Source organism: Tenrec ecaudatus, chromosome 17, assembly GCF_050624435.1.
Source record: "Tenrec ecaudatus isolate mTenEca1 chromosome 17, mTenEca1.hap1, whole genome shotgun sequence".
Taxonomy (NCBI): domain Eukaryota; kingdom Metazoa; phylum Chordata; class Mammalia; order Afrosoricida; family Tenrecidae; genus Tenrec; species Tenrec ecaudatus.
Window position 1 is genome coordinate 303,180 of NC_134546.1, and position 23,639 is coordinate 326,818.

The 23,639-nt window shown below is 40.8% G+C and overlaps 1 protein-coding gene and 1 pseudogene across 1 annotated transcript in view; both read right to left on the reverse strand.

Moving 5' to 3' along the window:
• PSME4 (proteasome activator subunit 4) overlaps positions 1-23,639 on the reverse strand; it is a 101,907-nt gene that overhangs the window by 26,957 nt on the left and 51,311 nt on the right. The window contains exons 21-32 of the mRNA XM_075536006.1: positions 17,419-17,474; positions 14,456-14,512; positions 14,219-14,274; positions 14,033-14,131; positions 12,710-12,772; positions 12,474-12,569; positions 11,296-11,427; positions 6,570-6,779; positions 5,215-5,351; positions 4,531-4,584; positions 4,110-4,239; positions 3,114-3,195 (exon numbers count right to left, since the gene is read on the reverse strand). Coding sequence (XP_075392121.1) covers positions 3,114-3,195; positions 4,110-4,239; positions 4,531-4,584; positions 5,215-5,351; positions 6,570-6,779; positions 11,296-11,427; positions 12,474-12,569; positions 12,710-12,772; positions 14,033-14,131; positions 14,219-14,274; positions 14,456-14,512; positions 17,419-17,474 — 1,172 coding nt within the window. The remainder of the gene's footprint in view (positions 1-3,113; positions 3,196-4,109; positions 4,240-4,530; positions 4,585-5,214; positions 5,352-6,569; positions 6,780-11,295; positions 11,428-12,473; positions 12,570-12,709; positions 12,773-14,032; positions 14,132-14,218; positions 14,275-14,455; positions 14,513-17,418; positions 17,475-23,639) is intronic.
• Positions 3,708-3,881, reverse strand: LOC142431270 (U1 spliceosomal RNA; annotated as a pseudogene).

A 23,639-nucleotide genomic window follows, 5' to 3' on the forward strand; every position in this document is an offset into this window, starting at 1 on the left:
AGTGGGTTGGAAAGGGGGAACTGATTACAAGGATCCACATGTGACCTCTTCCCTGGGAGAGGGACAGCAGAGAAGGGGGGAAGGGAGACTCCGGATAGGGCAAGATATGACAAAACAACGATGTATAAATTACCAAGGGCATATGAGGGAGGGGGGAATGGGGAGGGAGGGGAAAAAAAAAAGAGGACCTGATGCAAGGGGCTTAAGTGGAGAGCAAATGCCTTGAGAATGATTGGGGCAGAGAATGTATGGATGTGCTTTATACAATTGATGTATGTATATGTATGGATTGTGGTAAGAGTTGTATGAGTCCCTAATAAAATGTAAAAGAAGAAAAGAGAAAAAAATGATTAGGGCAAAGACTGTACAGATGTGCTTTATACAATTGATGTATGTATATGTATGAACTGTGAAAAGAATTGTATGAGCCCCAATAAATTGTTTAAAAAAAAAAGGAAAAAAAAAAAGAAGAGGGTTTAAACAGATCAAACATTTTCAGGGAGGCTGGGAAGGCCTCACAGAAGCCAGGAAAGGGCAGGAGACCCAGGGGAGGGGGCACGGCTGAGTGCAGGCTCCAGGCGGCAGCACTGTGCCCAGTGCCCATGCCACCTACTCACGGCCTTCCCTGGCTCAGCACTTTCCTCTCCAAGTGCTTGGCAATTTTAAGGGACAAACTGTAACTGGGGTCAAGCCTTCACTAATAATTACTGAAATAAAAATTCAGTCAGGAAATAATTTTTCACCATTACATAAGCTAACATTATCCATGTAGAGAAATCAGGCTGAGGATCACTCCAGCCACATCGTGTACAATGACCCAAGAAACGGCCCCACCACGATACCTGCTATAATGCTGGTTAAGTGAGGCCTAGGGAGCCCTGGAGGCAGTGTCCTTACAAATTAGTCTGAGATGCACACAGTTGAAAGTTCGAAACCACTCAGCTGCTTCTTGGGAGAAAGATGGGGCTTTCTTTCTTTCTTTTTTTTTTTTTTTACAAAGAGAACTTTATTCTGTCTTCCTTGAGGTACAGGACAAAGAAATGTAGACATGGCTGTTTAAAAAAAATAAGGTTCTCAACAGGTTGGCTATAGAAAGTACTGGTCTCTTTTCAACATCTGAGGTGCCTGCATTCCTCGGAGATCTCTGTGTCTGGGCATTCATGTTTTACTGAGTCAAGAATGTTTCCAGGGCAGGAATCTTGGCTTCAAAGGAAATGATTGTCTCCTAGGAGCCTGGTGGCGTAGTGGTTATGTATTGGGTGAAATCTGCATGGCGGGCAGTTTGAAACCAGCAGCAGCTCCACACGAGAAAGACTGGGCCTTTTACTCCCTTAAACAGTCTCAGAAATTGCTAAGAGCAATGGCAGTGAATTTGGGTTCCTTGTTTGCTGATGGGAGTCAGCATCCTCTCTGCCTGCTGGCTTTGCTCTCCTTTGATGTCTTGTAGAGGACAGACGGGAAGCAAGCAGGAGTAAGATGGGGCTTTCTACTCTCATTGTCAGTAACCCTCTCGGAAACCCACCAGAGGGGTTGCTGTGATTTGACATTGACTTGATGGCATGGAGCTCGGTTTCTAAGTGATACCTGCTTGACTATGTTTTTACTACATGGCTATGGTATTCATTTTTCTTTAATTTTATGGTTTTTTGGCAAAGCATGGTTTGACTCTTCAGAAATTTCCCTTTTGAATATAAACTCTTTAAATATAACACAACGCAGACACTCTATGTTAAATGTAAAATGGGCTGCTTTATTGCCACCTGACTTAGTATTAAAAATTATTCTTGTGTGGGGGAGGGGAGAGGAGCTGGTGTCAAGGAGCTCAAGAAGGAAGAGAATGTTTTGGAAACGACCAGGAGCAACTGTACAAGACAGATGTGACTGAAGTGTGGTATCTGCATTAGCTTGCAAGAAAATGGCTTTGGGGGGGAAATATTAATTGTATTTCAAGTGAAGTTAAAGATGAACAGCCAAGAGACCGATAACCTAAGCCCTTCCTCCACACTAAACTCGCACCATTCCTGTAACGCTGCAAAAGAAAGCTGGAGCACATGCACCCCCCAGCCCTCTGCACGAGATAAAGACAGTGTTATCAAGAGAAACAAATATTGTAGCCAAATACTTATTTTTTACTATTAATAGTTCTGTAAGATTCCTTACTACTAATATGGTTCTGACAGTGAAGTAAAAAGGAAAAAAACTGAACTTTTCAATAATCCTACCACTGAGAATCACTTACTGTAACTATCTGATAAAACACTCAGTAAAATCTCAGTAACTGAGATCATGAGATAATTATGAAGTATATGAACTATATGCCAAAAGGTATTATGAGCATACAGACGCAATCTATTTCTGGGAATACTCATGATTAGGTTTTTTTTGTATCAACATATTATCTCACGCTTTCTATTAATATTCATATTATATTTGAGATCAAGGAACTACTGTTGAAAGCAGATGACTTATTATCTCCCAAACTCTTTAAAGCAAACACTAGTTCAGCTTAATGAGCAGAGACTACCGGCCTAGAGCACTGCTCTATCTACATGGGATCACACGGACAAGATCCACTGGAAAGACTGGACAGAAACTGTGGAAGAGATACTATTCAAGCTGTCAATCAGGTGACAGCGAGATGCCGCCTCCTTGTGGGTATGGTCTTCTCATAAGGAGGCCCCTGGGAACCTCCCCTCCCCCAGCCCACCCCGTTTCACCTTCCTGCTGGCAGACCCTGGTTGCTGCCCGAGCTGTGACACGAACACCGCCACTGGACCCACTGAGCTTGTGCTCTTCCTGGACGCTGCATCATGGCTTGTGACTGTGTGAGACTGAAGGGAGGCTTATGGACTAGGATCGGACTTATTATACAATTACTTCTTGATATAAAGCTCTTTATTACACATCTATGGGTGTCTCTGGATTTGTTTCTCTAGTCCACCTGGCCTAATGCAGACCTGAGTGGATAGGAGAGGCTGGTTTCACATCTAGAAGAACATGACCAATGCCAGGGCCTTCTGCAGGGAGAAGCTACTGCACTAGCATCCTCTCCTTTGTGTGCACTTTATGTGTCCAGACTTTCCCTGCCACGGACCACTTTCAGGAGCACTTACTGATTTCATAGGGGTTGATGGTCAGCTTTTTGTGGGTTCTTTTTAGCTGCTTGAGAATACCAGCCACAGCTGAGATGGCCATCTAAAGAAAAAAAGCAAAAAACAAATGAGGTACAAGAACCGAAGTTTTCAAGCTTCGTAGAAGAGTCGCCTTGCTGAAAGCAGAAGCTGAATTCTTCTCTCAAAACAGAACCACCTCACCTGTTGCACATCTGGTGGCACAGCCACGTGTGCCCAATGCAGCAGGAAACGCGCCTCCACAGTCCTCACTACTGAACCTTCACCCATGCTATTCTCTCTTCCGGAAACTTAGACCTAGGTTCCCAAACTTGGCTGGCCATTCTAATAACCTGGGGGTCAGAGGAAATACAAATTGCTGGGCTCCCCTCCCTAGATTCTGACTCATTAAGGTGTGAACAGGATCCAGATGACTACAGATCAGCTAGGTTTGAGAGCCTAAGACTTAGATCTTTACTAAACGATACTTGCTCCTCATTACAATCTCAGCTAACCTCTCTTCTTAAAGGTCTTTCTCCTTCAAAGCCACAGGCAAGGCCAGCCTCCCTTGCATCTCACCTCCTTTTTTTTTTTTAAGAGGGGAGAACGCAAACGCAGTCCCCACTACCACAAATGATGCAGTCGAGTTTCCCACATTTGGGGAAGTCCAGTCGAGTTTCCCACATTTGGGGAAGTCGCAGGGGTCAGCACATCCAGAGTGCAACGGATAAGCCTCGCCCTGGGAAAATCACCTTCCTGCCTGGTAAGTATGTGTTCTCTTTTTTTAGTTTTTGCATGTTTCTTGCACTTGTAACACCTCAAACTCCAGGATGTTTTTTCAGAGTCAAAATTTTCATATCCTCCCTTCTGACTGACTCCACTGAGCTCACATGCACAGGACCTGGCCATAGCTGTTGGATTCGCTGTTCTCTGACCCAACAGTTAGGTTGCAAATCAACACAACGAGAGATCACTGTTAACTTTAATAAATCTCTTTACCTTCCGTACTACGATGGCATCATGGTTGAGGTTCTCAACAAAGAACTGTATAGCTCGAAGAGGCAACACCCGGTCATCTCTCAAGAGCAGAGACAGAAGGCCAATGCCTATATGTTCAAATTTCCAAGGTCTTGTAAGAGGGAAACGGGGGAAAATAATCTGTAAGATCGTTTTTCCAGACCCTTGTATCTGGATCACATTAAATGAGTAAGTTTCACAAGTATCGAAATAGGTTTAATGAAGAAAACTCCAAATGATTTAACCCCAAGCTTCCCGTCCACATATTTCCCCTTAATTTGTAAATTCATGAATTAGGTGAGAATTTTTTAATGAAACAAGCCATTTAGGTCCTTCAAATGTAGAGAACACGTTGGTATTTAAGACAAAGGCTGTAAGAATTAAGGAAAAAAATAAAACTTACAAGTTTCTTTGCTCCACGCCATCTAGCAAAGTGCTTACTAAATTTTCATAGTTTCTTGAAAAGAAAAAAATTCGGTTTTAAGTGTGGCTTTAATGCAATGAGAGGTATACAAATTAGGCAAAGTTCACATCCATGTGCAATTCACCCTCCATTTATCTCCAGATCGCTAACAGCCTTGCTGAAATGTGTACCCGAGGGAAAATAGTTGGGTTCACAGAGGCTGGTAAAGGAGTATAAAGGAGTATAAGGGGAGTGGAAAACGAGAGCATACGGAGCAACCCACTTGTTTCTGAGAGAACACTGCAAGTTCAGACCTTCAAGCAGTGATTGTTATGTGTCTACATTCCAGAGAGATGCAGAGCCCACTATGCCAAGACCCATGGCGGTGCAGTGGCTAAGCAGCTAACCCAAAGGTTACGCTAATCCACTACCTACTTCTCAAGAGAACGGTGTGGAAGTCTGCTTGCCCTATGAAGTCGCTGGGACCTTAGTGCACAGCCCCTGGTTTTATGTGTATCGCTGTCATCCAAGGAGCCCTGGGAGTGCTGTGGGTTCGGCAGTGAGTGGCTCAAGCTCATTAGGTGCTAAGGAGAAAGATGGACCTGTCCCCGAAACCCAGCTCCCCAATGCCCCTGGGATTGGTTTGGACACTGCCTTCTATCTCAGTAGAGGATCATAAGTCACCTGAGGGACTCGGCATTCTTTTCTTGCTGGCGTTTAAGTCCTTCTTTGATTTCTTCTGAGCTAAGCAGCATCTGGCCGGCAGAAGGGTTTTTTGACTGTTGAAGTAACTCCGCTATGGCTGTACATGACTTTGGAATCTTAGTAAAAAGAAAAGCCAATTAAAAATGAACATAGATGAACCCTAAAATCATGATGTTAGGTCAGACAGAGAGATGGACATATTACATGAAATATCCAGAATAGCAAAGGCACAGATACACAAAGTGTGTAAGTGTCTTCCAGCTGGGGCTAAGGAGATCAGAAAGGACCCGAAATGAAGATGCTGGTGATGGTTGCCTGAAGCTCTGGCAGATATGAAAATATCAAGGGGGCTGCAGAGTTTGTGTAACTACTGACTTAAAAGGTAATGGAATTTTCCATGAACATTTGAAGCCCTCTAATATACAATTACACATGCTAAAGGGTCAATTTCATGGTATGTGCATTACACTTAATTTTTTTAAATGAAAAACAATCTGATAGTCCAATGAGAGCTACACATAACCAAGAATGTGCTTTAGCAAAACAAGGGGCACACTTCAGACTGCTGGCTTTCCCACAGAGGAGGGACGGAAAGCATCACGAAGGAGAGAGAAAGATGCCCCCCCACCCCCCTCTCTCCTCTCCCTCCTTTCACCCACTGCTAGGTTCTGAGGGGTGTGTGAGCACACATGAGATGCTTCGAGGGCCAGAAAGCAGGGGGCCTCAAACTACGGCCCACGGGCCACACGTAGCCTGTCTAGGACATTTATCTGGCCCGCCAGCTGTTTTTGCCGTTTGTCTTTTTACTTAAAAATAAGATATGTGCAGTGTGCATAGGAATTTGTTAAGTTTTTTGTTGTTGTTTTTTAACTATAGTCCGGCCCTCCAATGGGTCTGAGGGACAGTAAACTTGCCCCTGTTTTAAAAGTCTGAGGACTCCTGGTCTAGGCTATCTCTTCCTTCTGAGCAATACTGACTTTGACATCCCCTTACGTTGACATGCGTCACACCATTCAACTTTGTCTTTGCCATGTAGGCTATTGTTAGTGATCACCTAAGGTACAATGGACCTTGGAAAAATGAGAACAAAACTTGGGGAGGTAACTCCAAGAGGAGTAATTTAAACCCCCATTGATATCTCTTGGTAGAAAACCACTTAACTCTGTCCCAGCGGTTACAACTTGCTATCTCCACTTGGTTCATAACGTCGTGATCACGAAAAGGATAGAAAGGAGAAAACAAATGCTTCTTTGCAGATGTTGATTAGAAAAAGACAAGAAGCTACCAAGGCATATTTCACCTAATATCTGAATGAAAAAAAATAGTTTGCTTACTGTGAAGTCCAACCCAATTGTTTCATATTGTCTATGAATTTTCTCTGCGAGATCATCGAAGAGTCTCACTATTGAGGGTTTTTCCAAAGACATTGCTTTGCTAAGTCCGGAAGAAACGATTGCTGGCCATGTCTGCACAATACAGTCCCAGTCGTGAAGGTTTGCCAAACACACACCACTGTGATTCCCAAGGAGACAATACAAGGCGCCCTGCAGAAATATTCACATGGGAGTAAGAGAGCGTCGCCAAGTTGAAATTGCCTGAGTCACAGCTCTTTAAATTGACTAAAGATTGATTAGTTACATGTATGATAATGGTTAGTAAAAGAGGTTCACGTAGTTATTTTTAAAAATCATTGTACTGGGGGCTCTTATAACAATCCATACATCCACTGTCTCAAGCACATTTGTACATGGTGCCGTCATCCTTTTCAAAATATTTTCTTTCTACTTGAGCTCTTGGGATCAGCTCCTCTCCCCTCCACCTGAACCCTTGATAATTTATAAATTATCATATCTTAACCTACTACCTACTGTGTCTCTTCACCCACTTTCTGTTGTTTGTCCCTGTGGTGGTACTGGGGCGGGGGGAGGGGTGGGCAGCGGTTTTACAACAATCACTGTGATTGGTTCCCCCTTTCAACCCCTACATTCATGGTGTTGCTACTCTAATTGTTCCTGAGGGGCTTATCTCTCCTGGATTCCACATGTCGAGATCTCTTATCTGTACCGGTGTACATGTTCTCGTCTAGTCGGATTTGTAAGGTAGAATTGGGGTCATGATAGTGGACGGGGGGAGAGGAAAGCAATAAAGAACTAGAGAAATGTTGTATGTTTCATCAGTGCTATCCTGCAGCCTGGCTGGCTCTTCCTTTTCTTGTGTCCCTTTTGTGAGGGGATATCCAATTATCTACAGATGGGCTTTGAGTCTCCACTGTCCCCACCCCTTGTGTGCACTGATATGATAGTTTGTTCTAGGTCTTCTGAGGCCTGATACCTGATCTCATTGACCCCTCATGATCACACAGGCTGGTGTGCTTCTTCCACATGGGCTTTGTTACTTCCCAGCTAGACTGCTGTTTGTTTAACTTCCACCCTTTAAGGCCCCAGGTGCTGTATCTTCTGATAGCTGAGCACCATCAGCATTCTTCACCACATTTGCTACGTACCCATTTTGTCCTTAGCAATTGTGTCAGGAAGGTGAGCATCACAAAATGCCAGGTTATTAGGACAAGTGTTCTTGCACTGAGGGAGTACTTGAGTAGAGGCCCAATGTCTGCTTGCTACCTTAATATTTAACACATACATACATAGATCTATGTCCCTACTATTATATATAATTTACATATGTATGTGCCTATATTTATGAGGTTCACATATTTAAAATACTACGTTTAGAAATCAAAATTTGACATTTAATTAAGTAGTATACAGTGATATTTCCTCTAAAGGGAAGTCATTTGATGTAGGGTTTGCTCAAAGAATTAATAAGGTAGTATAGGAAACAGATATTGTGTATGAAAATGTAGTTTCCATTCCAATTCTCTTCTGCTGAAATGACTTCATAAAGGCCATAAAATGTTCTACACTTTCTATTTTAGAGCCTGTGAGGTAATTTATAAAACCTGTTAATATTCAGTAATTAAATATTTCTTAAGTGTATAAAAAGTAGGTTGCTTAATTATCCTGTTCATTAAAAGTCCAATTAATCAAAATTATTCTAATGACAGTAGGTACTAAGTTCTAATCTCTCTCTCTCTGTTACACACTCACTCTTAACTCGATTACAAGCTGGCTTCTTACCCTTCATTCAACTCTCCCGTGTCAGTTCTCCCTAAGGTTGCTGGTAATTTCCATTTTACTGACATTCACGAACATCTCTCAATTTTGACTTTATTCATTTAAATAACTGATTCGTAACTAGGTCAATGACGTACTAACTAATGCTTTAGATCTTCTCTAACAAACTTCATTGCTATACTTACACACGAGGTGATCAGCAAGCCGTTTTAGTGAACTAACAGCCCCTGTCAGAAGATGGCTACGTTCCACTGCAAGGCTACTTCCAAAGCAGGCAGCAGGAACTGGCCAGCCTGCTGACCTCTGTCCTAGGGGCTCCTGGCAAAGAGCACACTTAAAGCTCATATGCTCTCTAGAAAGCAAACAGCACTGCAGGCCAAGAAATCCTGGAAGTCTCTTGATTTCCTCTTACCTTTCTAACCTTCACTGTCTCCATAATGATTCCACTTCAATTTCTCAGCACCTGTTTGTTCCTCCTACTTCTCCGTCTTCACTGAAGACTCTTAGCAGGCATCATCAACATACTCATGCAGCATCTCAGGCTCCAAACTCACAGATGTAAATGCCCAATGGACACAGAGCCACTCTCTCCCTCATTTCAAATTACAGGTATCCCAACAAGCAGTACCCATGGCACCATTCCCTCCAGAGGCCCAACAACTCATTGTAATCCTAAATTCCATCACTGTTATCTCTGTCTTTTTCAGCCCTTTACCTTTGGCTACAAAGTTCTGTGAACTATCATCATCCCTCCCCTCAGTTAATAGAAGCATTTGCCGTATCTCTTCTCTTCTCTTTCTGCTCTGTCCAAACAAGCTTTCACTCAGCTGTTCCAACGTTTCCTGCTTCAGACCCTGTCCCTTAGCGTGGATCGCTCTACTCCCAACCTGCTGATCACCCACAGCCTCTTTCTGTTCGATGTCTATCAGGCTTCAGTCAAGGACAGTCAGCTCAATTCACTCTATTCCTCAGAGAAATATTCCCAAACCTCCCAGACCAATACAGCATCCTATATTCTTCTCCATTATCGCCATGTTTACAAGCATAGGTAGTTAATAGTAAGGGAGAAGAATATATCTGGTTAAAAGTGAAATGCATGGATAACTTCAATGTGCTTTGAAATAACTTAAAATATAAGCTGCACGGGCAGATATGTGACAAAGCAGATATAAAAAAACAAACACACTGCCATCAAGTCAAAACTGACTCATCGTGACCCTACACAGGGCAGGGGAGAGCTGCCCGGGTGGTTCCCGAGACTCTCTCTTCATGGCAGTGGAGTGTCTCTCTTACTCTGAAAGCAAATAGAGCAAGAGTTAAAAGTAGACTCTGATTCATGGCTATGTTGACATCCACTGCGAAACTCTGTCAATTTGTCTGTAGGCTTGAAAAAAATTTACACTTAAAAAGCTACCCCCATTCAAAACCAGTGGAGGGAGGGGATGGGAGGACTGGTAGGGAGTGACCAAGGGCAAGGTAACTGAGAGGAATTACTGAAACCAGAATGAAGGCTGAACATGGTAGTGGGACAGGAGGAAAGCATAAGGAAATAGAGGAAAGGAGTGGGAGGCAGAGTACATACATAGAAGCCTAAATACAGACATGTACATATGTAAATATATTTATGATTATGGGGGAAATAGACCTATGTGCATATATTTATAGGTTCAGTAGTAAGGTAGCAGGTGGACATTAGGCCTCGTCGCACGCACTTCCTCCATACAATAGCACCTTGCTCAGCTAAACGGTCATTCCATGATACCCACCTTACCAACATGATCTCTGAAGACAGACGTGTGCATAAGCAAACGTGGTGAAGAAAGCTGATGGTGTCCGGCTATCAAAAAGATATAGCGTCTGAGGTCTTAAAGGCTTGAAGGCAAACAAGCGGCCATCTAGCTCGGAAGCAACAAAGCCCACAGAGAAGCACACAAGCCGAAGTGAATACGAGGTGTTGAAGGGATCAGGTAGCAGACACCAAAGAACAAAAACCATCATGGTGTAATCACCTTCCCTACATAAACGCTGAAGATGAATGTGTGCATAAGTAAGTGTGGTGAAGAAGGCTGATGGTGCCTGGCTATCAAAAAGACATAGCGTCTGGGGACTTAAAGGCTTGAAAGTAAACAAGCAGCCATCTAGCCCAGAAGCAACAAAGCCCACATGGAGGCAGCACACCAATATGTGTGATCATGAAGGGCCGAGAAGACCAGGTTACAAACACCAAAGGTGGGGGGAAAAAATCATATCATTGTGAATGAGGGGAGTGCGTGATGGGGAGCCAATGCCCATCTGTAGACAGCTGGACATCCCTTGAAGAAGGGTAGTGGGGAGGAGATGAGTCACTCAGGGTTCAGTGTAGCAACAATGAAACTCAAAACCTTCCTCTAGTTCTTGAATGCTTCCTCTCCCCCGCCCAATTATCATGATCCCAATCCTACCTTGAGGACCTGATTAGACCAGAGGATGCACAGTGGTGCAGTAGGGATCTGGAAACACAAGGAATCTAGGATGGATGAACCCCTCAGGACCAGCGGTGAGAGTGGCGACACTGGGAGGTAAAGGGGTATAGAAAGGGGGAACCGATCTCGGGGATCTACATGTAACCTCCTCTCTGGGGGATGGGCAACAGGAAAGTGGGTGAGGGGAGACGCTGGGCAGTGTAAGATAAGATAAAATAATAATTTATAAGTTATTAAGGGTTGATGAGGGAGAGGGGAGTGGGGAGTGAGGGGGAGGGGAAAAAAAAGGAAAATGAGCTGATTCCAGGAACGCAAGTGGAAGGCGTATTTTGAGAATGATGAGGGCAACGAATGTATAAGGGTGCTTTACTCAATTGATGTAAGTATGGATTGTGATAAGAGTTGTATGAGCCCCAATAAAATGATTTATTAAAAAAAAAAAAAAGCTGCCCCCAAACCTGTACCTTGAACTGCTGCTGTGTCACGTCTTGTCTCTCAGGCCGCAAGAACTCCAAAACCACAGGGATCACATCTCTGCAGCAGAAATTGTACGCTCCCAGGGCAGCAAAAAATGTCTGCTGAGCCTTATTCCTGACCTGCAGAAATATTAGTATTGGCAAAGAACTTTTACTAAAAGACAGACAGGCTGAAAAAATTATATAAATAAGCTATCAAAAGCAAGGTGATAGTTTAAATGCTTACCTAGTAAGAGAAAAAGATTATCAAAGCACACACATCATTAATAAAACCCAGTAAATTTTTATCACACGCAAGAACATCACCAAACCACATTCATTGTTGAGATTACAAAAGTTAAAAAATAAGTTTATTTCTGATAAAACAGAGATTGAGTGGCACATAAATGGATGTTTTTAATCACATAGCTAAAAAAAAGTAAAGGGAAGACAATTACAACTAATTTCTGAGTTAGACTACACTTCTGGTGAAAAGCGGCGGATTTTCTCTTCTGTCATACAGGAAAATCAACGATTTTCCACAAGGAACTTAAGAACCATGTACAATATAACAATTTCAATGCAAACTTTTAGCACACCGCCACTTAGTTTAAACACAAACCAGAGATCTGGTATAGCTTAGGAATTAGTTAAACAGGAATGGACAATAATGAATTATAGTTAAAGCTACACACTATATATATTTCAAGTCCTTTTAACTACTGCTTTAGACAGAATCTCTGTATTAAAGAGCCATTGCTAAATCTTTATTATTTTATTAAGACAGGATAATTATTTGCACACAAATCTCTTACTTTTTCTGGTTCTCTGTATTTGAAGGTACTCCTCCCTAGCCTTATGCTATCCCTTACAGGATGAGCCCCACAGTTCGATGATAGCAGCTTCCTTCCACTCAATCATAATGTCTACAAGTATGGCCTTTCCAGACCAAATCTGACTTCATTAAATGGTAACAACCTCACATTTACACCATCAATCTTAAATTAGGGAGAAAAAAATTGGAGAGGCAATAAAACCCTAACAAAATTAGCTTGCATATGTTTGCAATCTAAAAGGTGTTTTCTCTGCAAACGTGAGATAAGTGTTTAGTTCTGGTTCTCCTCCTGGCTATCCTAAACAGTAATGCTCAGACTGCACGGACGTGGGGTTGTCCGGATAAGCCTTACCTGACTGTATGAACTTGTAGACAAACGAAGAAGATCTCTGATCATATCTTGGTGTACTTTTTTATATTCACAACCCTCAACAGTTAGTGTTCGTAGCTAAAAAAAAAAAAAGTAATAAAATAAAATTTTAAAATGTTTACCCAAATATTCATATAATTATGAAACAAAGACACAATTTAAGTGTTCATCTGGAAAAGTGGCGTTTAAGCATCATCATGACTGAGAGAGAGATGTACCTCATGCTGCAACATTACTCTGTCAATCAGCAGTGCTCTGATGTGCTGTTTTTCCCCATGGAGCTGGAAAACAGTTGTGAACATTTCAATACGCTCTCTAATGACCTCAACGAGAGTTCTCGGCTGACGTTCTCCCTTCACAACAGTCTCGTGCTCAGTGGGGTTGTGAAGGCAGGTACAGCAGAGGAGTGGCAGTGGCAGTTTACTCACTCTAAAACCATTAACCAGGCTCATATTACAATCTACTACAATTAATCTGTTGGCTAATAAATAGTAGAAACATTGCTGTTTAAACAGCCATCCCAATGAAGTGTTGTTTTTCTCTGGCAGTTTCTATTCACGGATCTATATGGGGTAGAGGAAGAGGTTTTTTGGTTTTTAAAGGACAAAAACAGCTGACTAGGAAAATGACTAGGGTTCTGTCACATTTTCTGCTTGGACACTCTTTCAAGGTTATTCTACGTTTATAAAACATTAAAGACTTTTCCTCCTTCATATCCTCTCTTTAGTGCCTTGCTTCCCCAAAGGGACAGTGGCACCCTAGGCTAGACACGACGCTGCTTACTGCCACATCAGTTCCTCAAACCCACCGATCCTGCAGCAGAAAGAGGAGCCTCTCTCTGCCGGTATCAAGACTGGAAGTCTTGGAAACCCAAAGGGGCAGTTCTACACTGTCCTGTAGGGTCACTGAGTTGGAATCAACTTGATTTTCAGTGGGTTCCCCCTCTCAATACTAAAACATTGTTCTGTTTGCACATCTATCTTTTTAAATCAAGTCCTCATAATCCTGTCTTTTAAAAACACTTTCTTATGAACCCCATCCCAAAGCTGTGTTTTCACCTCAAATGTTGGCCCACGCTCCCTGCGCGCTTCTAGTTGCAGGCTCTTAGAAAGTTACAGGGAGGGTGGCAGACCTTTTCAGTGCTCACCTGGCCCTTTAAATATTCAAATCAGACCAACATAAGACTCTTTCCTGGCTGTCTCGGTATTGATTATAAACTGAATCAATTTCTCCTGACAGACAAAACTACACACAGCCTAGTCTGCACTTCCTGCCACTCTTCCACCCAGCTTGCATCCCGATGCCAAGTTCTTACCACGCCACAGCCCGCCACCATGAGGTGAGCCGACTGTGAAAAGTGACACGAGAAGACAGACTCATGATTGTAAGGACCAACTTCTTTCCTAGGGCCCCTTTGATCACACCCTGCTTTCATTTTCACGTTCAGGTCTACTATGCTGAGCAAGCTCTAAACCAGGTGTCACTATTATGGAAATTCTCAACCAAAAATTGATGTGGAATTTTTCAAATGAATGACTCACCCTATTTTCCATGGACTTCTTTACTAGGTTAAAGCTCTTCCACCGGGAGTCAAACTCATGCTTGTGAGATCCTTGGAACTGCAAAAGGTCTCCAATAATCTGCCGTTACAAAGTATGCAAATTTTATTGACAAGTCATGCTAAAACACATTCAAAATGGCACACAACCCTTAAATGTCCAGTGTACCTTTATGATAAGGAACAAGGACTTGGTGTCGTCTTCTGAGTGATCCAGTATGTGATCTGCAATAGGAGAAAGAACTTTGGTTAAAATAGTTTTTGAACTGCTAAAACAATGGTGATTACCATTAGTTTAAAAACAAAATCCCCACTACCTGTTATCAATTAAAATATAAAAGGTTGCCGGGTAAAAAGCACACACAGAAATACTTGTCATAAAAATGTGACGTGCATGTGTACTTACTGAGGAGCTTTCTTACGACCCTAGCAATTGCTTCTCGATGGTTCTCTCTGGATAGATCTTTTTAAACGGAGAGAAAAAAGGCATTTTAGACACTCTGAAAATCCTTCAGATTTGTGACGTTCCTATCAGAAAGAGATGAAGTGTAGGGTGGAGGAGGGTCCCAGGGGGGTGACCCACACTCATCAGAGTTGAATGTCTCAAGACAAGGAATGATTAAACTTGTAGAACCTTTACATTTACGATGACCTACTTACAAAGCAGAATTGGGCAGGAAGGTGAAGCAGTAAGGGTTAGTAAGAAAAATTAATATGTACTATGTACATATTAATAATGTAAAATTACAATACACATTAATGTATTAATAATACCTCATTATTAATATGCACTACATATAATGTTGAAGTGCATAATCTGCATGTTATCATACTCAATTGTTCACACTCAGGTGATCAAAGAATAAAGTTTAGGTTTATAAAGATATTGATAATGAAAGACAGTAATAATGAGTTTTTTATAAAAAGTATTCCATTTACATCTGAGTTTCCTTCCTAGCGTCATTGTTAGGTGGAGTCCCAGGGTGACTGAAATAGTACTGAGCTGGACTGCTAGCACAGAAGTATACAGGCTGGAACCCACCCAAAAATGTTGAAGAAAAGTTCAGCAATCTACTTGCAAAAAATCTAAAACACCCAATGAAACTCTGCTCTATTCTGATGCAAAGGAACTTATTACGAATGGGATTCTACTCAGCAGAGAAGGGGTTAAAAAAATCATTAGACATCACAATGCACAAGATTCCCTAATTAGTTATGGGCCAACCAAATCAAAGGGCAAAAAAAAAATACACCACAGTTTATGTATGGTATTAAGTCAAGGATTAATTCATCAACAAGGAGATGTGCTAGGCTTGGAACATTAATGCAAAAAATGTTTTGAATATTAATAGAACATAGAATTTAGTGTCTATCAGAACAAAGACAGTCAAAATATAAAATTGTCTTAAAAGTGCCATATCAGTCCTAAAAGAATTCTAAACATAAATGGAAATTACAATATGCACAACACATTTTCTCTATAAAGTCGATGCAATTCTGATTCAAGTTCCAGCACACTTCTTCAAATAAAAGGGAAAATTATACCATCAAGTTCATAAACCCAGGATAAATAAAACACTATTAAAAAACAAACAGAAAGCTGGAGGCCTCTTCTTCCAATTTCAAGCCCATGACACACCAAAACCCAACTTTGTCACTGACCCTTACGGACTGGTTAGAATTGCCCCTGGGGGTTTCCAAAACTGAGACTCTTTATGGGAGTAGAAAGCCCCATCAACATAAGTGAAATACCAATTAAAACAAAGAGCTGTCACCTCACACCAACAGTGATAGCTTCCCCATTCCCCTCCTGCCCCTCACCAAAAAAGAAAAAGCCTGAGACGATGTGGTGAGGTTGGAACACTCCGATGCCGCTGCAGGCACTGGAGAATTGTACAGCCACCACGGAAGGCAAACACTCCGGTGCTTCTCTACACTAGGCTATGAGCCTGCAATCTCTCTACTCGGTATATTCATCAAGGAAATAAACAACAAAATGTGCACACCCACAGTGCATTCTGAAATGGGAAAAAGGTGGAAATAACTGATAATCCAGGCTGAAGGAATGGAAAACTGGTACATATACACAGTGAAATGTTATGGTTCTCTAAAACACAATAAACGGTCAACCATCACCCTGACACGGTCAGATTTGGAAAACATTACAATTGGCAAAGTTAGTCAATCTCATAAAGACAATTCATCAGACCATTACTATAAAGGAGGTCAAACAAAACCTAAGAAAAATGATTCACACACCAAAGATATCAGATTTTGAATGTTCTGCGGAAGGGGGCACAAAGGAGAAAAAAGATTGTGTGTGTGTGGGGGGGGGGGGGACAGGCAGACAGACACAGACGAGAGAGAGAGAGAGACAGAGACAGAGACAGAGACAGAGAGACAGGCAGACACAGGGGGGGGGTAGAGGGGCAGGCAGACAGACAGACACAGACTAGACCCTGTCCCGTTCTGATGAGAGGTGGTGCCAGCTGCTGTATGGGGTTCCCTAGGTGTTAAGGTGGGGGTGTGGTATGGTGTGTGTATGTGTGTGTGTGTGTGTATGTGTATGTGTGCGTGCGCGCGTTTCTATAAAGAGGAAATGTAACATTGAAACTGACTTCAAAGATTTTGTAGGACGCAGGCTAATTTCAAACAAATAACCTTTACAGGGTAGAATGCATTAAAATATTTACTGACTCAATTTCTATCTTTTACAAGCTATTCTTTTTTGGTAAACCGTTTTATTGGCACTTAATCCATTTATCACATAATTCAATAGTTCAACCGTATCAAGAAGAGTTGTACAATGATTACCACAATCAATTTTAAAACACTTTCTCCCCGCCCCCTCCCATGGTGAAATCACTTTTGAAATGAATTGTGTAACCACTGTCTCAGTGCTCCCTCCTCCCTCCCACATAGTTTGCTCACCCCAACCTCTCCCCTTCCCCATCTATCCTGGTCCCTGCTTCCCCTCTTATCTTTGAGCATGGACTTCTGTGCTTTTAAACTCAACAATAAAAAACAGAAACAAAATAAAGTGATAAAATAATCGTAATGCAAAGATAAAAATACGAATAGTGAGTAAGAAAACAAAGACCACTGTGAATATTTAAAAGGTCGGGGAAGAAATTTTTGTCATGGAACTAGCAAAAAATACTTCCATTTAGAATTTCAAATTGCGTCAATAGAGAGGTGTATAGGCCATTCTTCACATAATTGTTTGGCTTCGAAAAAGCAAGCATGACAGCTGATGAATTTCATAGATAAAAATGAGACTAGGAAAATCATGACTATAAATCATATTTGAACATGTGGAGAAACTGACAAAAATGACCCCACGTATTTGTACAGAAAGAATTCACATACCATATTCCAGTCCGGTATACATTTTTGTCTCTTTCAGCGACACCATAGTTGGTACTCTGTATAAAAACAAAAGTGCTTGCATTTATTAATAATATTAATAAAAAGGATTAAGGGGGAAAGTCTCATTGTTAAAATATTTAAATGAAAATAAAGATGATCTTCTTTAACAGTTTCTATCTTCAATTCTTTACTCTCTATCCATTTGAAGATTAATGCTGTCTGGTTCAATAAAATCAGTATTATCCATGACAAATAAAGAAAATGTCGATTTAATTCTAATAGCATTAGGGGAAAAAATTCACCTACAAAGGAGCATAATATCAAATATTCAAACACAGGCTCTTGATAAACATGTACTCAAGAAAAAAGGCAGGCTTTATCATGACATGGTATTTTTCACTGCAACTAGACACCAGAGGTTCAGTCAAGGCTGACTGACGCATATTAAGCAGATCATCTTCTTTTGATGGTGCAATCCTCCCTCTCACGTCCAGATAATAGCTCTCTTTGCACCTGCCCCGAATAATCCTTTTGAAAACATTCAGATATGAAAACACTATATTTCTTGAAGATCACCCACACAGAATTGTTACCAAGACCTGATCCAGCTAGTAAATCTCATTACAAAGTTAAGGTCAGTTTTTAGGTAAATAAGAATAGGTTTTATAGACTACAAACCTAACATACACTTCAAATTTCAAAATATGAGATTCAAGTCAGTAACTTTTCTTTAAACAAAATAGTGACACCTTTAAAGGTGTGAAATATGGGCACAAAGGTCAAGGAAACACGGAGTTAGCTTTATCAGATACAGGGCTCGTTGACTTAGCACTCATGAACTGCACAATGCATGTAATGAAACATTAAACCAATACCTTTCCCATCTTTGTTTTATATATATTTATATAGTTTTTAAAACTAGCTGAATTAATTGGGTTATTTTACCTTAAAATTTGACTCTACGGATTCTGGAATTTATCGAAATAGGCAATATACATTAGGACTACTAAAATGCCAACAATTTAATTACCCTATATACTCGAGTATAGGCTGACCTGAATGTCAGCCGAGGCACCTAGTTTTACCACAAAAAAATGCATTAAAAGTGTGCTGAAAAACTCGGCGTCTACTCAAGTATATACACGATATTTCTTGCATTACCCTAGGGCTACTGAAAGAATACTACATTTGTGTTTCAAAAATTTGTTTTTCTTCTGATTTTCAGGTTTTTATTTTATATAAAGCAGAGCTAACTTGTTTCTTTCAGATATTTTTTAGTTCAACTTTCAGTTCAAACGTGAGCATCCAATAAAAGTGTGTAACTGAAAAGATTAGATTCCTTTATAATCAAGTTCGACGGCGGTCATCAATTGCTACTGAAGTTAGATTTAACTACAAAAGCTTAAGAGTGTTACTGTTCTCCCTGGTAGACCATGGGAAATTAGTTATTTGTCCTGGCCTGTCCCACGAAAACGCGTCTCTACCTGCCCCTATAAACAGACAGACAGGTTTTTAGCGTCAAAGTGCGATGGCAGTCCACACCTCTGAAACAAAACCCATGGCCCCTGCGCTGGTTCGGACACGGTGACACAGTCCCTGGTGACTCTGAACAACACACCTTGCAGCTGGCAGCCTTACCCACGACACTGTGGTTTGTCCACATTCAATCCTGAATCAGTGATTTTAAATTATTGTCACATTTTACAAGTAACAGAAAAAAATTACTTTCTACAATAAACAAAACATCTATCAAACAAAAAGGATCACCAACCGGGGAGCTGAAATGTTTTTTGCTCTGTGCTTTTCTGGCTCTAACTGCACTCGAATCTTAAGCTAATCATGTTTGAAACAAGTTTTAGCTAAGAGTCTTTAAGCAAAAAATGAATTGCTTTTTGATTAGAAAGTTTAAGAAATATGATCACTTATCACCGATATAAAACAAAGTTCATTGCCTTTAACGTCAATTGCAATTCACAGCAACCCTCTAGGTCGGAGCAGGTGGAGGGCTTTCAAAGGAGCACTCCCAGGCTAACCTGCCAGTGCCGTAAAGCTCCTCACCAATCTGGGTAGACCTTAAAAATCTTAAGTCATGCATTTAGACTTTTAAAAGCCTGAATAAATACATGCTCCTCTGTCTTTGAAGTCGTGAGATGAGCATATTTCCCCTTCCCCCGACTCCACATGCACACCAGCTCCATCCTGCTGCTCTGTGGGCTCCACACGCCTCCCGGCACCCCGCCTGCCCACTGAGTCGGCTCTTGTTTGATCTCTTCTCAACACTATCAAACTAACTGGTTTACACCAAGCTGCTTTAGTAGAAACAGAGCATGACATTTCTTTTGCTGTTTACAAAAACGGTTTTCCCAAAGAATTCTGTGTGATTCGAAATAAGTAATCATTCCACTGCTTGACTGTGCTATAGGTCTGTGTGTGTCCAAGTGCTCTTCTAGTTACCAGGGATGGACACAATCTTAGTTGGACAGATTTAAGGGGTTTATCAAACACTGGCAGAGAGGCATTCTTGTTAACAGCTCTAGTAGGTGTATCTATAATTTAAACTAAATACCACTTTACACCAAATCAAACTCTTTCTGCTCAAATCACTCATCTATTCTACAATTAATATGATTTAACCTCAAAACTAAATAAAATTCTTTAAAAAAAGCCACCACAACACATACGTACCACCACCGACACGATTTTGGTTAGTCAAATCTTTTTTATAATGTCACTGCTGTTATCACTGAGTGTGTCTGACTTGTGGCAACCTTGTGTGTGCAGAGAACTACTCTCCATGAGTTACAAGGCATCTTCAGTCACATTTGCTGCGGTGCCTGTGGCTGTATTTGAACTGGCAACTGCTGAGCTCTCTCTAAACAGAGTGCTCAACCTCTGCCCTATCCAGGGACTCAAGACCATGTGACTTGTCCCCCTAGCGGATAGCCTTGGACTGTGTCTGTCAGCAGTGTGAGACTCAAAACTAACAGGGAAGCATGGCAGAAGAGAACAATGACTAATACCCTTAAGGGAGGAAATGAGAAGATACATAATACAGATTGAAATATGCACATAAAGGTAACTGAATTGTTATGAAACAGCTGCACACAATACATACAAAATTATTTTCGCTGTACATTAAAAGAACCTCCTAACCAGCCCAACGGTCCTTCCCTGACAAATAAAAGCACACATAAAAGTGTCATAAATCCAAGCCACGAAGAGAGTTAGCTTTTACCTTCAGGAGCATAAGCTTTTCACAAGAGACAATTACTCAGTTCAAATCTAGGCATCAATCACGGCATGAACACACGTGAAGGGCCGCTTGGTTCTTACTCTGCTGCCAAGGGAAATCTCACACACCGCTCGGTTTACAGTGAACTCGGCACAGAAATGCCGTCGGTGTAAGGCTCAGTGAAAACAGTGAGGGGGAAAAAGGAGAAAACAGGGTTACTCACCGTGGAGTAGTAACCGTTTCCTTTTCTGTGTGCAGCTCCCCCAGCAGAGCTGGGAAGTTCCCTGGAGGTGCCAAGAGAGGTTAGCTAGCCCCGCCCCTCATCGCATAGCAACACATCCTGTCACATATCAATGAAATGGTCTCTCCCTTAGACCTAAGTATGAATTTTTTGCATGTGAAAAGTTAATAAAAGCTGAAATCCTAAGAATGAGTTAACTAAGAATGGCTTAATAGATCTATCAGAAGAATGGGGGCACAAAGTAAAGAAATATTTGAGATGAAAACATGACAACCCGTCTACCTTGAGTAACCCTGCTTTGGATGCTTGTTTCAGTTGCATCTGAAATAGCTGGTTAAACCTAGGAGAGCGCGTTACGGTGATTGCAAAAGGAGAAGTGGATGGTGACTTTTGGGTAAGGAAAGGCAAGTGTACAAACTTCCGGTTTGACCGTAGAAAGACATTAACCCAACTTCCACAGGTTTAAAGGTAAAACTGAGAATAAGCTATATCACAAACACAATTAGTAAGAATAAAGCAAAGTAATAAGTTTCATTTTAACTTTTTATACTTAAGACAAGCAACTGATCTGAGCTTCCTACTTTTTGTCAGTCTCTAATCACAGCTCAGAAAATTGGTTTAGACATTTAGTTGTCATTTCTCTGAAAAATAGAATTTTAGGGCCTAATATATTCTGTTAAGAATTTAGATCTTCTTATAAGAAAACTCAGACATAAACCAAGCCTCTAACTCTAATTTTCTTCAAAACACAAATTTTCTAGGAGGCAGACACTATTAATACATACACAGGCAAACTTTATATAAGTAATCAAACAAAAACATTTTTACTACTTGACTGTTTCACCTAGTTGAAATGATCAGATAATTTCAATTTTAAAGATAGCTTCAGTTACTGTTTAATTCTAAAACCTGGTCTGAATATTTCAGAAGATGTTAATGTCCTATAATACCAATGCTAATTAACAGCTGAACTGTTATGAACAAGAAAAAAATTTCTCAGGTCTTAAGCAGACACTAAAAAGCATTCATCTTAATGATGTGCTTTCTTTTCTGAGAGTTAAAAAAAAAAAAAAGCCAAACTATTTGCCCTTGAGTCAAATCTTGCTCACTGCTACTGCCAGTAGAGACATAAGTACAGAGTTTCCAACGACTATGAGCTTCGGGAAGACCTTGAGGGTCTTTGTGCCGCCTAAGTTTTACTTAATTTTCCAATGTCCTAAGAATGTTCTTTCTTGTACTAGTTTCAAAATGGACATAAACAGAAAGGTTGAGGAAAAATAGAACAGAAAGATAAGGGATTTTCCCCCACCAACTTTTGGAAACCCTCTCTCCCCCAATATATACTTTCCAATCAATGTCATCAAGCTGATTCCGACTAATAGCTACCCAAAAGAGAGTACAAGTGCCCTGTGGATTTTCGAAATGGTAAGTAGAAAACCTCGATTCTCCCTCATAGTAGCTAGTGGTTTCACAGTGCTCAGAGTTTGCAGCTCAATGTGTGGGCAAGCTCACAAGGCCAAAACCAGAACAATGGGACCACCACTTCAAGTGACTGGTTTCATCAAATTCAGATTTAGAAGATTTGTTGCAATTATTGATTTATATTAGAATACATTTTATAAATTTAAGAGTAGCATTTGCTATACTTAAAAATGATTATCACAGAAGTCACAGTGTTATACATTTTTTTAAATGTGCGGAAATTCAGCATTTCCAAATGAAATTAAAATATCAGATGAAAGTGATACCACATTACATCGCTTTTAAGGGCAGAATTCTGGTAAAGCCTGAGGGAAATGTTGTAAATTTTTGTTCATCTACTTGACTTTGTATCATTGTAATGTTACACATATGAAATAACTATAAAGAATCCTAAACATATGTATGCTCCATGATTAAATTGAGATTAAACATGGTCAATGTCATCTATTTTATTTTAATAAATTACCAACTACATTCTCAAACACATAAGCATATAGTTACATGGATATATCTTTGTTTACAATTCATATACATATATGGATATTTATAGTGTTGAAATTTTCATGCTAAAATTATCTTTTTCGGCATTTTTCTGGTAAAAGCTTACAAAGGATACTCAGGGTAATTTTATAGCTTATAACAAGGAGTAATTTTAAAGCTCATATTAAGCAGAGATGTAGGCTGACAATCTGTCTGTGTTTATAGACCATAGCACTCTTACATTCTCATAAGTCCCCATACTGAAAGACACACTTCTTATAAAAAGCGAATCGACTTGACCGAATCAAATCCATAGAACTTTCTGCCCCGGTGTATGTCCATCTCCAAGGTCAGTCTTTGCGTCCCCTTCCAGCCCTATTTTAGCCCTGTGGCGCAGAGGGGACCTCGGCACGGGAAACCCCGAGGCCTTAACAGACTCTTCAGCAATAAACTGTAACGAGCTGCCAGTACTTACCAGAGGCTAGTCTACACACATGGGACGCACTTTCCTAAGATCCAATGACCACAATTTTCATCTTCAACCATTTCAGTACAGCTCTAATTACTGATGTAGTAAGGCTATCGTGTATTGAATAGGTTTTCAAAGTGCCAAAAGAGACAAGTTCTCACTGTGGTACAATCTTAAGAACATTGGGAGACTCAAATAACTTCTGTGGCTTTCTTATTTTTAAGCATCAACAGATTTGGGCTAAATTGCCCTCATCAAATTATAAACCAAATGAACCCTGGAAATTCCTACACAAGCTTCAAATGGATTTTCTCACC